The sequence below is a fragment of the Podarcis pityusensis genome, assembly GCF_964106645.2.
Source record: "Podarcis pityusensis genome assembly, chromosome: 16".
Lineage (NCBI taxonomy): Eukaryota > Metazoa > Chordata > Lepidosauria > Squamata > Lacertidae > Podarcis > Podarcis pityusensis.
Window position 1 is genome coordinate 13,692,096 of NC_138041.1, and position 15,507 is coordinate 13,707,602.

The following is a 15,507-nucleotide window of genomic DNA, read 5'->3' on the forward strand; positions in this document are numbered from 1 at the left end:
AAGGCACCACACTTTGCAAAACCTTTTCTGGTAGAAAAAAACCTGGTTTTAGTCTGGGAGAATATTATCTGGGATACAGCAAGGTCTCACTAGACACAGGAGGGCAATTAAAAGCCTAATGAATAGAGACACCTTCCAAGAAACGGGACCCCTTCTTTGACTATGTTAATGACCAAAAATTAAAATCTTCTTACACCAGCTGCTCAATATTCTCAGCGGAGAGCGTATGTTAAGTAATATGTTTGAATGTTGAATGTGTAAGTGTTATGTCTAGAAACAATGGATAAAACAAACACTATTAGTTGTACTGTACTGCTGGATAAGTGTTTAATGGTTATTGTATTTGCTTAAAAACCAATAAAAAATTGTTTGTTTGTTTTTTTAATTTAAAAAAAGACCTGGTTTAATGTGCTATGTGGCTCTTTGTTTTTAGTTTCCTGTTTTGCTGTGAGGATCAAGGAAAAGGGGCAGGATGTCATCTACCTTCCCAAAGGGGAGTCGGTCAAGCTGGGGTGCCCATTTGCATCAGACCCAGAAGACGACACTCCGGACAATGGCTGGGACATTGAATGGAAGCAAGTGAAGCCAGGTCCACATCCCCAGGATTACCCGGTGAGTTTGTGGTTTTCAAACCCTGTGTCCCCGTCTCCCTGGCAGAGATGGGCATCTAGTGATTGCTGAGACTGCTGGTAGGGTGATCGTGGGTTCTGCTTCAGGGAGGACAGCCCTCTTATTGGAAGGCATCTGCTACTTCAGGGGTCACCAATTTTGGGGGGGGCCTGTCGGCACACTTAGAATCCCCATCCAGAGTGTCTGGGGCAACTCGGTCAGATGGATGGAGTATAATAATAATTATTATTATAATTATTATTTTGAGGAAGTGTTGTGGGCGTCAGTCACAAAATGGCTGACTGAGCAGGAAGAGCACTGTGGATTTTTGAGGGGATATTTATTCAGCCTTTCATGGGTGTCATGTTGGAGTCTCCTGCTCTTCTTGAAGAGTTGCCTGGTCCAAGCCCAGTATAAACATAAAAAAGGGAGAACAGGGGCGCTGAAGATGCTTATTGACAGTGAGCATCTGGGCGGCAGACTGAGCAGGCAAACCATTCACCTGGTCACAGTCTTCCCCGTTGGTGTGAGATGGATTGTGTTTCTGTTTACAGTTTAGTAACTTAGTTGCATCTGTAAGTCGCTGGGTTTAGTCTCCCAGCTCGAGAAAGAGAGGAACGCCTTAGCGTTGAGATCCCTGCATTGCTAGGAGAGTGTTGCAGGCCAAGCCAACATGGCAAGTCAGAAGTAAACCCCACAGAGTTCCATGAGTCCTGCACCCAAGAAATGTGCACACAAGTAGAACCTGAGACTGGTTTGGTTGTCTCCAAAGAGCTGTTTTCTGCGATCCTGTCACCACACAGGGAGTAGAAGAGAGCCTCTGCCCCCAGTTAAATAACAATAATGCTAAATAATTAAGCAAAATCCTGTGTCCCTAAGGAATTGTTCTCTCCCACCTGCACAAAATATGCAAATGATGGACATTTGCATGACTTACTTTAGTTTGCCATTTTTACTAGTTTGAATAAAAGATTCTGGTTGAGCTAGGCTAGGTCAGCTGATAAAACTATTACTCAGCACATTCCTCTGGCTTCAGAGATTTCTGTGGGCACTGCTGATGTCAAAACATAACTTTTCCGTCATAAGGACTAGCATTATAAAATGCACAAAGCTCCACTCTCCTCTGTCCAATGTGTTTTCCATCAACCTCTCCTTGTCTGATTCCTCACAAGCTCCTGAGTTACCATGATAACCGTGTCATCTACCCTGGACCTCCTGATCTCCAGCAGAGGGTGGGTTTCATCTCTCCAGATCCCAGCCTGTATGATGCCTCCATGCAACTACGTGACGTGCAGATCACTGACTCAGCCACATACGAATGCAAGGTGAAGAAGACCACAGAAGCCAGCCACAAAGTGACCATCACTGTACAAGGTGGACCTCATCTCTTGTGCCATTCTTGGGGTGATGGTGGTGTTGCCTAACAGGAGGGGTTAAGACTGTAGCCTTAAGCATGTTTCAGAGGGCAGATCCTCATCTTTTAATGCAGGGGTGGGAAAAGGCCTGAGGGTGACATTCCTTCCAGGACAGCCTTCCGAGGGCCACTACCAGTGGTGTGGGGGGCCAGAGGCAATAGTGGGTGGAGCAATGCATGCAATTTTTATCTAGCTTCCAAACACACACCTCTCTCTCCTCAGCCCAGGCAGGCATTGGCTTGTATCCAATGCTAGTCTTGCTCAGAAAAGACCCACTGAAATCAATGGACCCAAGTTGAATGCCTGCATAGTTCAGTTGGTTGCAGCATGGTGCTGATAACGTCAAGGTTTCAGGTTCGATCCCCTACGAGACAGCTTCGTGTTGGGTCCCTTCCAACTCTACAATTCTATTATTCTAAATGGGTCATGTTTATTGATTTCAGTGGGTCTACTCTGAGTAGGACTAGCACGGGATGCAACCCTAAATCAGAGTTCAAGAACACATTCCTGCTCTGCAAAAGCCCTTGGTGTGCAAAGTAGGGCCAGGGAGGGAGAAAGCTGAGAGTGAGCTAGCAAAGCCTGAGAGGCCACAGTTGGCCCCTGGACTTGAGGTTCCCCTTCTTTGAATGAATAGGTAGCATCCAACCAGGTGTGGAGTGCAAATTATATGCAGGAGGGATGGGGGGAGAGAAGTGACTAGAAAGGGTGGTACCCACAGCACTCATCAAAAAATCCATATATGCCCAGTGTTACGGAAAAATTGGGGGGGTTGATTTTGCTGCCCAACTCTCCAAGGGAATGATTCCCCAAGTCGGTCAGAGATGAATGGATGGAGGCAGGATGCAGTGAAAGCAAGGCAAAACTTTATTTTTCTGTTGCAACAGAGTTCCCTCACCTCCTTGTAAGGAGGTAAGAGAGACCAGTGTGCAGGAACCTTTAAAGACCTTTGAAATTGCCCAACCCCTTAGCCAAAGACCACCCTAAAAGCATCATACATACATCACAGGAGGTGGTCTACAACATAAATCCTGTCTGCCAGGGTCCTGATAATGGTCACTGATGGCATTTCCTGGGGAGCCTGACCATTCCATTGAGACTGTAAATACTTTAGTTCCTGAATCTCTTATTTACAAACTTCAACCTATTGACAGTTTGCTCAGTTTAACAGAAACTTGGATTTGCGGGAAGTGGGTAAACCCCCTAGATTCCAGGCAGTTTTGTTGACGGGATTTGCAACAAGCGAAAAGACAATTGGAAAGCTTTCCCCCATTTCCTTCCTTCTACTGCAGAGGAATATTTGAGGTCATTTCGGGAGAGTCAAAATGGCTTTTGGGGATTGTTCTGTTTGCCAAAATGTGAGGTTCTTCTCAAGGAATATTTCCTAATATTTTAAAGGGTGAGAGATGGGTTTCTGTGGAGTGTGTTTTGTCTACTATGCATGTGCACCCTTAAAAGTTTATGACGCTCGCTGATCTAGAAAGGTTGGTAGCTCCCTGCCGTAGTAGGAAACTGACGTCTTCTCTCTGCCAATCTAGAAAGGCCCCTACTCCCGCAATGCTCGATAATTGGTGAGATAGCCTATGGGGCGGATGTCACACTGCGCTGCTTCACTTCCACGGGCTCACCGCCCCTCACCTACCAGTGGTCCATGACGCACGGACATCAATTCAGGGACTGGATGCCCCCCGGAGGATCAATGGGTGAGTGACGACAACAGTGGGGCCAGGGGGAGGAAAACTATAGGGCAGGCATGTCCAAAATTCGTTTCAGGGACCTAATCCAGCCCTCCGGTCGGTTTAATCTGCCCCCTGTGGCAGTTTATTTCCCCCTCAACAACTTCAATCCTAAAAAAAGGTCAACAACTTTGGTCAGCCCTTTGGTTGGTCCCCAAGGCCCTTCACTTCATCAAATCTGGCCCTCTTTGAAAAAAGTTTGGACACCACTGCTATAGGGGCATCCTTGGACCTGGCTTGGGAGAGGATCGGCTCTCTGGACTTTCTCAAAAGCATTCCAGTTAACCAGCCCTTCACACTCTCGTTTCTGCAGGCTCTGTCCCTGGAGACCTCCACATCAGGGATTTGTGCGAAGACCACGTGGGTACCTACCAGTGCAGTGTGCGGAATAACGTTGGCGTGGCCTATTGCTCCGTGGACATCTACTTTGGCGGAGGTAAGCGAGGGCGGGGTTTTTCACTAAGGCAACTTATCCAGACAAAACTGGCACAGGTATGTGGGAGAGTGAATGGGGGGGCATTTTTGTTCAGCACTACTTTCCCTGGTTTTTTTTGGGGGGGGTCCATTTAAAAACAGGGCTGCACGCTCCCCACCCCACATCCCAACAGCTTTATAGCTGCCCAGACATGTTGTTTTATTACATTTTTATTGCAATTTATTAAATTTTATTACATGTTTTGTTTTTAAAGTTGGGCTTTTGGGGTGTTTGTTTTATTGAACATTTATGTAAACCATTTCGAGGGGTGTTTGTTTGTTTGTTTGTTTGTTTAGCAGTATATAAATCCTGCTAAATGCCGTATTTTTCACTCTATAAGACGCACCAGACCACAAGACGCACCTAGTTTTTGGAGGAGGAAAACAAGAAAAAAAATATTCTGAATCTCAGAAGCCAGAACAGCAAGAGGGATTGCTGCGCAGTGAAAGCAGCAATCCCTCTTGATGTTCTGGCTTCTGGGATAGCTGCGCAGCCTGCATTCGCTCCATAAGACACACACACTTTCCCCCTTACTTTTTAGGAGGGAAAAAGTGAGTCTTATAGAGCAAAAAAATACGGTAAATAATAAACATTAAAGGTGTTCCAGGAGAGGCGGCAGATGTTTTATTTACTTTTGTAGAAAATTGATTCATGGGAATGTTAGTTGATGATGAGATAGCCTCCCAGAGGGGCTGTCCAAAATCTCACAAGATCTCTTTTGAGATCTCAGAGGGCCTCACAATATCTTGTAGGAGCCCCACAGAGTTCTTTGCACAACCTTCCCAGAGTTGGGTAAGCAAGGTGGAGGGCTTACAGCCTCTTTCTGCAGCAACAAAACATGGGAAGGTCATGCAAGATCTCGTAGGGTCTTCGTGAGATCTCGGACAACACCTTTCAACTGTTTCCTCTCCCCTTTGCTCTTCATTCATTCATTTCCCCACCACCACACAAAACTGTAATCTCGCAGGTAAATCAGGCTTAAATAGTGCATCTACTGTAATACAATGGTACCTTGGTTCTCGAACTTAATCCATTCCAGAAGTCAGTTCGACTCCCGAAACTGTTCGAAAACCAAGGTGCGGTTTCCGATTGGCCGCAGAGGCTTCCTGCACTCAAGCAGAAGCCGTGTCGGATGTTCGGCTTCCGAAAAACTTTTGCAGACTGGAGCGCTCGCTTCTGGGTTTGCAGGGTTCAGGAGCCGATCTGTTCGGCAACTAAGCCGTTCGAGAACCAAGGTACCACTGTACTAGGGAGCGAGAGAAAGAGTAACTGAAGAGCCCTTTCATTGCAGGTTACCAAAGAGGTTTGATCATCGCGGGATCCGTCATCATCTCCCTCCTGGCCCTGGCCCTGATCATTGGGGGGATCATCTGGTGCTGTTCATGCTGCTGCGGGAAAAGCTGGTGTAGCGGTTGCCCAGGTTGCTACTGCGGGAAGGATTATTGCTGGGACTGCTGCTGTTCGGGCTGCACTCAGGAGCCGAAGCAGGAATACCAGGAGACCAAAGCCAGCGAGATATGGTGAGTATTGTAGCCCAAGGCAGGGGCGAGACTAGGCTTTATTTCACCCGGGTCAAAGACCCCATTTGGCAGCCCCCCCCCATGCATATTTGCATACATACACACAGGCTGAGAGCCTCAAGGGCGCCTCCCAGAGGCTTCTCCCGGGGCAAAAAACCTGGCTAGCTCCCCCCACCAGCTCCCGTAGTTACGGCTCTGCAAACTCCAGAGAATTGCAGACATCACAGGATGGCTGTGATTTGGCTCATGAATTGTTTTGGGAAGTGCAAAGTGGGCCAGTTCACTCTTTAAAGGCAAACAGAATCAAATTTCGTCTCCATTCTCACATCTCAGAAGGAAGGGTTGGAATAAGTGGAGGCGTCGGAGAAGAATTACACACTATAATTTCTAAAAGCAAGCCAGGGGAGTAGAAGAAAAGGGGGAGGGACTTCCAAGGTTAATCAGAGCAAAAGAATGAATAGGAAACACCCCCAAAAAAAACCAAGCAGGGAATTCAGGAGTAAACAAATGAATTTTATGAGTAATTGTTAATGGACTGCTCTGAGCATGGGAAGAGCAGGCTATGAGTTCCTAAATCAACTGTAATGGTTTTGTGCTCCTCCCTGCTCCAAGCAGTTAGAGGAAACAATTAAGAAGCTCAATTTCCTTGTGCAGAGAAAGAAATGGGCACTTGTAATGGCTTCATAATGCACGGATATTACAGATTATTCACAAATATACAGGTCCGGTAGGCAGGTCCCTTCCCAGGACAGGCAGTGCTGGTATTCAAAGCAACACCAGCCCCTAGGACTCATATTCAGGATAGCAAAACAATAACCTAGTTAACTTATGGAACTCCCTGCCACAAGATGTGGTTTGCAGAAGTGTGTGTTGGAGGCAAGGAGCAGAGCCTCAATGGTAGAGCATCTGCTCTGCATGCAGAAGGTGCCTGCTCAATCCCCAGCATCTATAGGTAAGGCTGGGAATGTCCCCTGCCTGAAACCCCAGACAGCTGCTGCCAATCAGTGTAGGCAATATTGTGCTAGATGGGCCAATGGTCTCATTCAGTATATATTTATTGCTATTGATTTCACAACATTGTATATACTGCTTGATTGTAAGAAGCACATTACAAAAAGAGCAAAATATTCAAATTACTGCAAAGAAACAGGCATTTAAATATATTTTATTAAATTTCTACAAATTTCACATAAACCTTTCAATACATAATAATTTTTCCTTTTGTTTTATCGGGTTCCCATTCCATTTTCCATGGTGTTTTTTATTCCACCCCTTTGCTGCACTCTGTTGTCGCTCTTGAATACCAGAACCTTAATTACAATAACCTCCAGTTCTTTCTGTTGCTCGTGGTTCAAATCCTGCTCGCGAACTCATCATGTTACAGTATTTCTTTAAGTAATCCGAAAAAGGCTTCCATTTTTCCATAAGACAGCCGTTGTTAAGTTCTCTTATTTTCTGTTAAATCTGCTGATTCAGCATAGTCCATCGCTTTACTGTGAGGCAAGCGTTTAAAACATTCAGAAGGAAGAACTGAGATAAACAATAAGCTAAAACAGGGGTAGGTAACCTAAGGCCCGGGTACCGGATGCGGCCCAATCGCCTTCTCAATCCGGCCCGCAGGCGGTCTGGGAAGCAGCGTGTTTTTACAAGAGTAGAATGTGTGCTTTTATTTAAAACGCATCTCTGGGTTATTTGTGGGGCATAGGAATTCGTTAATTCCCCCCCCCCCGCCGCCAAATATAGTCTGGCCCACCACATGGTCTGAGGGATGGCAGACCAGCCCACAGCTGAAAAAGGTTGCTGACCCCTGAGGTAAAACCAGATTCTTTAAAGCAGCCTCCTTTGTGCCCACTCTCATGAAATGGAACATTGCTGGCCGATTGGAACGCTTGTCAGGATGGAAGCCCCTGTGCTGCAACATTTTGTTGCAGTAGACACACGTTTCACCTAACCCTGAGCTGATTTGTGGTTCCCCCCTGCCTCCCCCCCCCAATCCTGTTTCTTGCAGTGTGGATGCCGATGCTCCTCCAAGCAGACCGTGCAGCCAGGCGTTCAGTCGCGCAAGCAGCCTCCATTCCCTGCTTGGCGGCTACCAGACGCGGACTGGCCAGTACACGCAGTGCCGCAAGTACGCCTCCCCCATCGTTCAGGTGAAGATGACGTCTCCCCCCGACAGCGACGTGAGCGTCGTCCTGGCCCCCGAAATCCCGTCTCCCCCCAGCTCGGAGCAAGGAGATGTTTCTGAGCACTACTACCCCGCTAAAGGAAAGGATGCTTATCCCGCAGCAATCGACTCCGTTCCTGGATACGTCAAGGGGGAGAACTACAAAGGCTCCAGTCCGAGGCATCAGATCTACTCCGAGCCGCAGAAGTTCTCCACGCCCGCCTCGGATCCCGGCTGCATCCGCTGGCAGGATGGAAACACCAGGCCCTACAAGGGCACCGTAGTCATGATGCGATCTGCAAGCAAAGAAGGACTTTTGATATGAGACAGATGCTGGGCGGAGGGGAGGGGGGTGGGACAGGGAATGATGACGCACCACTGGGGCTGGGGATAGATATTGCCGACTTCTCATTCGGAGCTGGAGATCAAACTCATCAGCCGGCCTCCCATCTTCATGTATGTCTACAAGTACCGGCCGCTGTTGGGATCTGTCTGTGTGCCGCCGTCCTGTGTGGTGAATCACAGAACTGCAGGTCGTGGGGTTCCCCATCAAGAACCTTCTGGTACTGCTCTGATTCTGCCCACCCAGGCTAGCTGTTGGATCCTTCAGGGCAGGAACGAGTGCAAAGATGCTTCCTGTCCCAGCTGAGCCTTGAACAATGAGGACCTCCTGAGCATCCTTGGCTATTCTTTGGTCTTGACTTCTGGCTTCCTACTCCATTCCCTGATTTGACCTTTGGCCCTGACCTTTGGCTTGCTCCTTGACCCCGTCTCCTGATTTGACCTTTGGCCTTGACCTTTGGCTTGCTCCTTGACCCCGTCTCCTGATTTGACCTTTGGCCTTGACCTTTGGCTTGCTCCTTGACTCCGTTTCCTCATTTCCCCTTCTTTGGTCTTGATTACTGGCTTGTCCTATGACTTTTGGTTCCTGGCTCACCTTAGACACTTGCCTGCAGCCCAGCCCTGACAATGTATGGACTTCCACTCTGGCTGAATAGGAATGGGAAGGAGTAGTGGCTCCCCATGAGAATAAACCTTCTCTCACTGTTAGAGTGAGAGGGAGGCCAAGGCACTTTTTTTTTTAAGCCTTCAAAGTTTGCCCCTCTGCCTCAGCCCCATTATTGGCACCATTGGAATTATCCTAATATATTGGCCTCCTTTCCATAGGAAGGTATGCATCCTGAAGTTCAACCCAAAAAGGGTTTTGCCTCCACCATTGTGACCTTCCCCTCCCTTAGACCCAACCCAAACCAAATTTGGGAGCAGGGAAGGCCATGGCAGAGGGTTCCCCAGAGCTCCACCAGAGCGTTTTCTCTTGGAGGCTCTTTTCCCTGTTGGAAACGATGCAAATATCCCCCTTTTGTTGCTGGGGGTGATGGGCATGTGAATGGCAGAGGTGGGGAATCTCTGACCCACGAGGCCATTTCCTCCCTCCACAAACTACACCCACGTACCCACTCCCGACATCATGATGGCATGAGACTGCCATCACTTTGAAATCTGTCTGCAAGCATTTTTTATTGAAGTCCCCTGTGAAGGGATTTCAAAGCGATGTCTCTTGGTGCCCATCAGCTGATAAGCGCTGAAAGGTCTCGCTTTCTGAAGTCCAGTTCCAAGCTGTTTTTATCCAGCCCAAATGGACTCCAAAGGTGAGCCTTATTCAAGTTGTCATTCGGCATCATCATTATTTCAGGTGATTGGCAGGTGGCCAGCCCTTCCTAACTGTCAAAGTTGGCCCGCAAGGGGAGGGGAAGGGAGGATCTGGCCTGCGGGCCACATCTGGTACTCTTTCCCTGTTCTGGTACTGATACTAGTCTCCTCCTTACCCCAAACTAAGTCTCTGGACCTCTGGGGCAAGGGCAGGTTGGAGGCAACCCTGCTTGCCTGAGTTCCAGTAGTGAGTCTTCTAATGAGGGAGCTCGCTTTTGCAAGCACCCCCAATTTAAGTGCTCAAAACATTATTACAGTGGACGCTCGGGTTGCGAACATGATCCGTACGGGATGCACGTTCACAACCCACAACATTTGCATCCTATGTCTGTGCATGTGCGGGTTGCGATTTGGCTCTTCTGCGCATGCGCAAAGTGCGATTTAGCGCTTCTGTGCATGCGCGACCGCCTAAACCCGGAAGTAACCCGTTCCGGTACTTCCAAGTTTTGGCGGTCCACAACCCGAAAAAACGCAACCAGAAGCGTCTGTAACCTGAGATATGACTGTAGTTGTAAGTATTATGACAAGACGATGTATGAGGAATGCTTTCATCCTGCAAAAGCGCCATACAAATGCTGAGTATTATTAGAGTTAGGCTTGTTATTTTAGCAGCTTTTTTGTTTTTGTTTTTATGAATGAATGCTTCTCAGAAAACAAGAGCACAATATGAAACGATAACAGTATTAGTTAAACGACAGAATGGCATTTGTAACAGTCCTGTTTTCCTAAGCACACTTTCTACAGCAGTGGAAAATAAAATGCTTCGAATAGCCTAATCCTTTTGCAAATTTACTCAAAAGCAAGTCCCACTCAATTCATCGGAGCTCGCTTTTGGGTAAATGTTCATAGAACAGTATCCCAGCTGTGCATATGCCATTCTAAATCAGGGGCAAGGAATCAATTTTTCAGTCTAAGGACCGCATTTCCTCCCAGACAACCTTCCGAGGGCCGTGTGACCATGGTGGGTGGAGCCAGAGGCAACTGTGGGGGTTTGGGAGGGGGTAGGGACAAATGTAAAACAGTAGGCTACTTTTTACACACACACTAAGCTCACTCACTTCTCCCTCCATGCAAGTAAGAGGTATTATCAGGGTTCAAAGTCACATTCCGCCCTGGCAAAATCTCTCAGGGAATGGTGTGACCTGGGGAGAGTTTTGAGGGCTAGGCAGAGAGGCCTTGAGGGCCACATCTGACCTCTGGGTCTGTGGTTTCCCATTTTCCAAAGAATGGAGGTGGTTTCGCACGCAGAAATAGAGAGGGTCAATTACAGCGGCAGGTGAAAAATAATAAATAGCTCCACAGTTAAATGTTGCTCTTAAATTTACTGCTGCAGCTGTCTTTTTTTGTCTTTGGAGTTCCATTCACCAGGAACGGGTGACCTTCATCCATAGGTCCACTTGCAGTCCTCAGTCTAATTTTATGTGACCATCAGTCTAATTTCAAAAGTCCTATGCAAGGAATAGCTTGAGACTTCTGGTAAGGAACAATGTGCCCATCCCCTGATGGCCTGGGGAGGGGGTAGGAGAGAGAGAGAGAGAGAGAGAGAGAGAGAGAGAGAAGGGGATGTCAGAGGGAGAGAAAAAATGGAGAGGGGAGAGAGTAGTTGATCCTGCCCACTGTTGGCTTTGGCTGCACCCACAGGAAAAAAACAGCCCCATCAAATTACTCGCAAGGGAATGCGGTTCTTGACAAAAAAGTGTTGTCCTCTCTTGCCATACAAGGATTCCAAAGAGATCACACCCTCTCCTTCGCAAGACAGAGCACATGAACAAATGTTTCTGTTAGTAAATTGTCATGCTTGGAAACCATTTCGCCATTTTAAAATGCTTTTGAGAATGAATGTTCTTTTTTATTTTAAGAAGCCCTTTTCAGTTCAAGATGCAGGATTTTTGTAACTGTATACTTGAGTATCATCATTATCCTTCTGTGTGTATGTGTGTGCGTGTTTTTAAAAATGTGTATATGGTTAGTTCCCTTCAATTAAATGTAATAAGGATTGTTAATTGCTTCTGAGATATTTCCCTGAAGGAGGGCTGTATAGCCTAAAAAATGCACTAGGCTCTTGAATATTTTTGTGGTTCAATAAATCATCTGCCTTTAATTATCACTTCAGTAGTAGCCATGTTGTTGTGTTGCGCCGAAACCAAGGTTTCATTCATACACAAGTTTGCTGTGGATTTGCTGTTACCTAAGCATGCAAGTGTCACTTCATCAAAATCACAGAACTGTAGAGTTGGAAAGGACCCCCAAAAGTAATCTAGTCCAACCCCTTGCAATGAAGAAAAACTCCAACCTATGCATTCCCTCTCCATTTAATCCACATTTCCCCATTCTTTGGATAATCAGATATGAAAAGTAAATCAAGTTTCAATGTGTGTGTTGTGGGGTGGGGTTATACAAACTGTTCTATTCTATTTAAGTGCTACTCAGAGGAGCCCCAGTGACATTAAATGAACATGACTAGCATATGATAGGTCTTCTCTGAGTAGAGCTTAAGTAGATACAACTCAAAGTACATATTGTTCGTTGCAACCCAGTCTCTGAGCAGTGAGAGCTGTCAGGGATGTTTGCCCCTCTCTAGAGTTTGGTTTCCTTGGGATAAAGATCAATGGCTGTGGCGCCTTCAGGAATTACACAAATATACTACCTAAGCAGGGACGTGGGTGGCGCTGTGGGTTAAACCACAGAGCCTAGGGCTTGCCGATCAGAAGGTTGGTGGTTCGAATCCCTGCGATGGGATGAGCTCCCGTTGCTTGGTCCCTGCTCCTGCCAACCTAGCAGTTCAAAAGCACCTCAAAGTGCAAGTAGATAAATAGGTACCGCTCCGGCGGGAAGGTAAACAGTGTTTCCATGCACTGCTCTGGTTCGCCAGAAGTGGCTTAGTCATGCTGGCCACATGACCCAGAAGCTGTACGCCTGCTCCCTCGGCCAATAAAGCGAGATGAGCGCCGCAACCCCAGAGCCACGACTGAATCTAATGGTCAGGGGTCCCTTTACCTTTTTACTACCTAAGCAAAGGATGGAGGGTCTCACAGAATTAATACGCCAACAGATATTACCTTCCCATTAGGTTCCCAGGGAGATCCTTAAGCCAAAGCTTTGGGTGCGGCCCAGAACATGACCAGCCTTTGTGTATCCAGCTTCCAGCACAGCCCCTTTGCCTATTGTTCTCTGTCCCTACAAAGTGATGCTGCTTCCAGCTAGGTGGGGAGGGGGAGGATTAATCTCATTTGTCTCTTTGGCAACAGAGCAACCTTTTTGGACATGTAAATGGTGATACTTAGCTAGGAAGCTACGGCCATTCTCTTATAAAAAAACTGGCCTGGCCAGTTCAGTAGCCTCTTCTACTAGATTCTAAGCCTCCTTGGTAGAGAATCAGAGGCCTGGAAAGGACCCACAGATATAATCGAGACCAAGTCATACAATGCAAACCTATAACACTGTTAGGGAAAAGTGTGTACAATGTAAACGCAATTTTTGCATGCACTTTGTGGGGGGCGGGGCGGATCCACAGACAAGAAGAGGATGAAATGGGCTTCTGACCGACAAAACTGATTGTGAAACTGAAAACACACATTCACCTGTGACCTGTGCTGCAACAGGCAAATAATAATACTGCCCTCTCAACAAGCGGATCGGTGGTGCTTTTTTCTTCACACACCTAACGCTATGCTTCAAAACCTAAGGTGGCAATTGCCAGGTCATTTCTGAAAGAAAAAGAAAAACAATGTCAGATGAAGCATGCGTTGAGTCTGACCTTTTAAATGACTGCCTTAGTGTTTGAAACACAGTATTAAAACAACACTAACAGTTTGTTTTAAGCAAGTAAAGTCACATCCTGCTAACCTGTTTGTGGGGCACAAATCCTGATTTGTTTGCACAGCGTTTGCAAGGAGGCCCAGCGATCTCAGCTCTTTATCGAGCATTCATTCATTCTGGTTTTGTTGGCCTGGAGAGCATCCTACACAGTCCAGTGTATCTCCTAATCATTTTGCAGATTGCAAGGAAGTCCAGTTTGTCGGGGCGTGGATTTAGAATGCAAGGCCTCCAAATCAAGATTGTGCCACCTGAATTTGTCAATATGCGATTGAACTGAACCGCACCCCACAGTGGCGGCAGTCTGGAAGCGCCCCAAGAGTCTGGTGACACTTGATAGATTATCAGATCTGAAGATGCAAAGGATATGCAAAGGATATCCACTTGCTGGAGCTCAGTGGATCTAAATCAGGTCACAACTAGGGATGGGACTATTTGGGTTTCTCTCAGTTTCTCATTTTTCTCTAGGGTTTCAGACAAGGAATCTTTCCCAGCCCCACCGAGAGATGCTGGAAACTGAACCTGGGACTTCTTGTATGCAAGGAAGGAGCTCTACCACTGAGTTACACTCCTTCCCTAATATTATAGCCCTGCATTGTCATTCCTGCAGTCAGAATAAATGACCTCCAGGAGCATTCCTGCTCTAAAATTCTATGTTTCCAAGAAAGGATTTAGTTATACTAGATCTAGGTTTCAAACGGAAGTGATTGAAGGGAAAGTGAAACTACTGAAAGCCGCATACAGCATACTATTAGAATGGGAGACGAAAGATGAAGAGGTAAAATCAGTTATGATTAAATGGGCACAAGATGTAGGTCACAACATTATGATGGAAGATTGGGTTAAATTATGGAAAACTGACTTAAAATTTACAGATTGTTCCCTATTGAAGGAGAATTACATGAAGATGATGTACAGATAGTACACAACACCAGTGCAGTTAGGGAAACATTCACAAACTTTTTATTGATAATAATCAGCTAAATAGTTTGAGGATCTATACAACTTTGTAACATGCAGAAAACAGCATTCTTAGAGAAACCAAAGACTGGAACTGAGGGAAGTCGGGGGGTGGGGTGGGGGTGGGTGGGTTTTGTGGGGTGGAGGGAGGAAAAATGGGGGGGGGGACAAGGATGATATGTTTTTGGATAATATGTCTTGTTATAATTTTGAATAAAAAAAAAATTTAAACAAATTTCTATGTTTCTATTGCGTCCCTGAGCAACAGGGAAGCATCTCACCTTAATCTTAGACCAATCCTCAAGCAAGATTTAAAGGGGCTCCTTTGACTGTTATTCAGTTTTAAACACATATGCACATGCCCATATGGAGTGCATGTGGAAGATAAATGCGCCCCACACCAAGCTCATAATACTCTCACAGCCAGAAAACTATACAGAGCAAAAAACGAGGCCACGTTTAGCCCTTAGCTGACCTCAGCAACCCCTCTTGTCACATTACAGGAAATTCTTCCTGAGCCTCCCCTCTGTGGAACTGGTTTAACAAGTGTCAACAAATATCCAAGCAGACGCCGAAATGGTATCTTATGTACGTGAATGGGGACAGGTCTGTGTCAATGGATTCTGGAGTCAAGGTATTCATCATTTCAAAAGGAAGTCTCAGACAGGAAGGGCAATTAATATCAGGTATTGCCAGGCGTCTTGATGGATGGACTTGCAAATGTGTTGGAGAAACATGACAGTCTGAGCATGATCTAATTCACATGCACAAGCACAACCCATTTTGTGATGTATCTAAGACATTTTTGGGGTGGTCCTTCTGTCAAGGGGCAGGTGGATAATTTCTGAGGTTTAAAAATATGTCACACACCTTTGTTCTGGGCACCTCATTGCAAAGGAGCAAGGAGACTTTGTTGTAACAGACCAATAAAGATCAACAGCTTGCCTTGCTAAGGTAGACTCCATTTGTATCTCTGACTTGATGGGTACTTGGGCTGTAAAAACCAACCCTGTGGGTGTGGGTGTGTGTATGCGTGTGCGCGCAGAACTGTGACCACAGCTGTTGCCTCAGACATGGCATAGGTGAGCAGCAGAAGTGAGAGTCC

The 15,507-nt window shown here is 46.5% G+C and overlaps 1 protein-coding gene across 2 annotated transcripts in view; it reads left to right on the forward strand.

The window, feature by feature from the left end:
- Nucleotides 1–11,738, forward strand: part of LOC308465502 (V-set and immunoglobulin domain-containing protein 8-like) — a 31,646-nt gene extending 19,908 nt beyond the window's left edge. For both annotated transcript variants that reach the window (XM_080985440.1, XM_080985439.1), the window contains 6 exons: nucleotides 434–612; nucleotides 1,782–1,983; nucleotides 3,560–3,724; nucleotides 4,071–4,193; nucleotides 5,524–5,752; nucleotides 7,761–11,738. In XM_080985440.1, coding sequence (XP_080841566.1) covers nucleotides 434–612; nucleotides 1,782–1,983; nucleotides 3,560–3,724; nucleotides 4,071–4,193; nucleotides 5,524–5,752; nucleotides 7,761–8,241 — 1,379 coding nt within the window. In that variant the 3' untranslated portion in view covers nucleotides 8,242–11,738. The remainder of the gene's footprint in view (nucleotides 1–433; nucleotides 613–1,781; nucleotides 1,984–3,559; nucleotides 3,725–4,070; nucleotides 4,194–5,523; nucleotides 5,753–7,760) is intronic.
- Nucleotides 11,739–15,507: the final 3,769 nt, after the last annotated feature.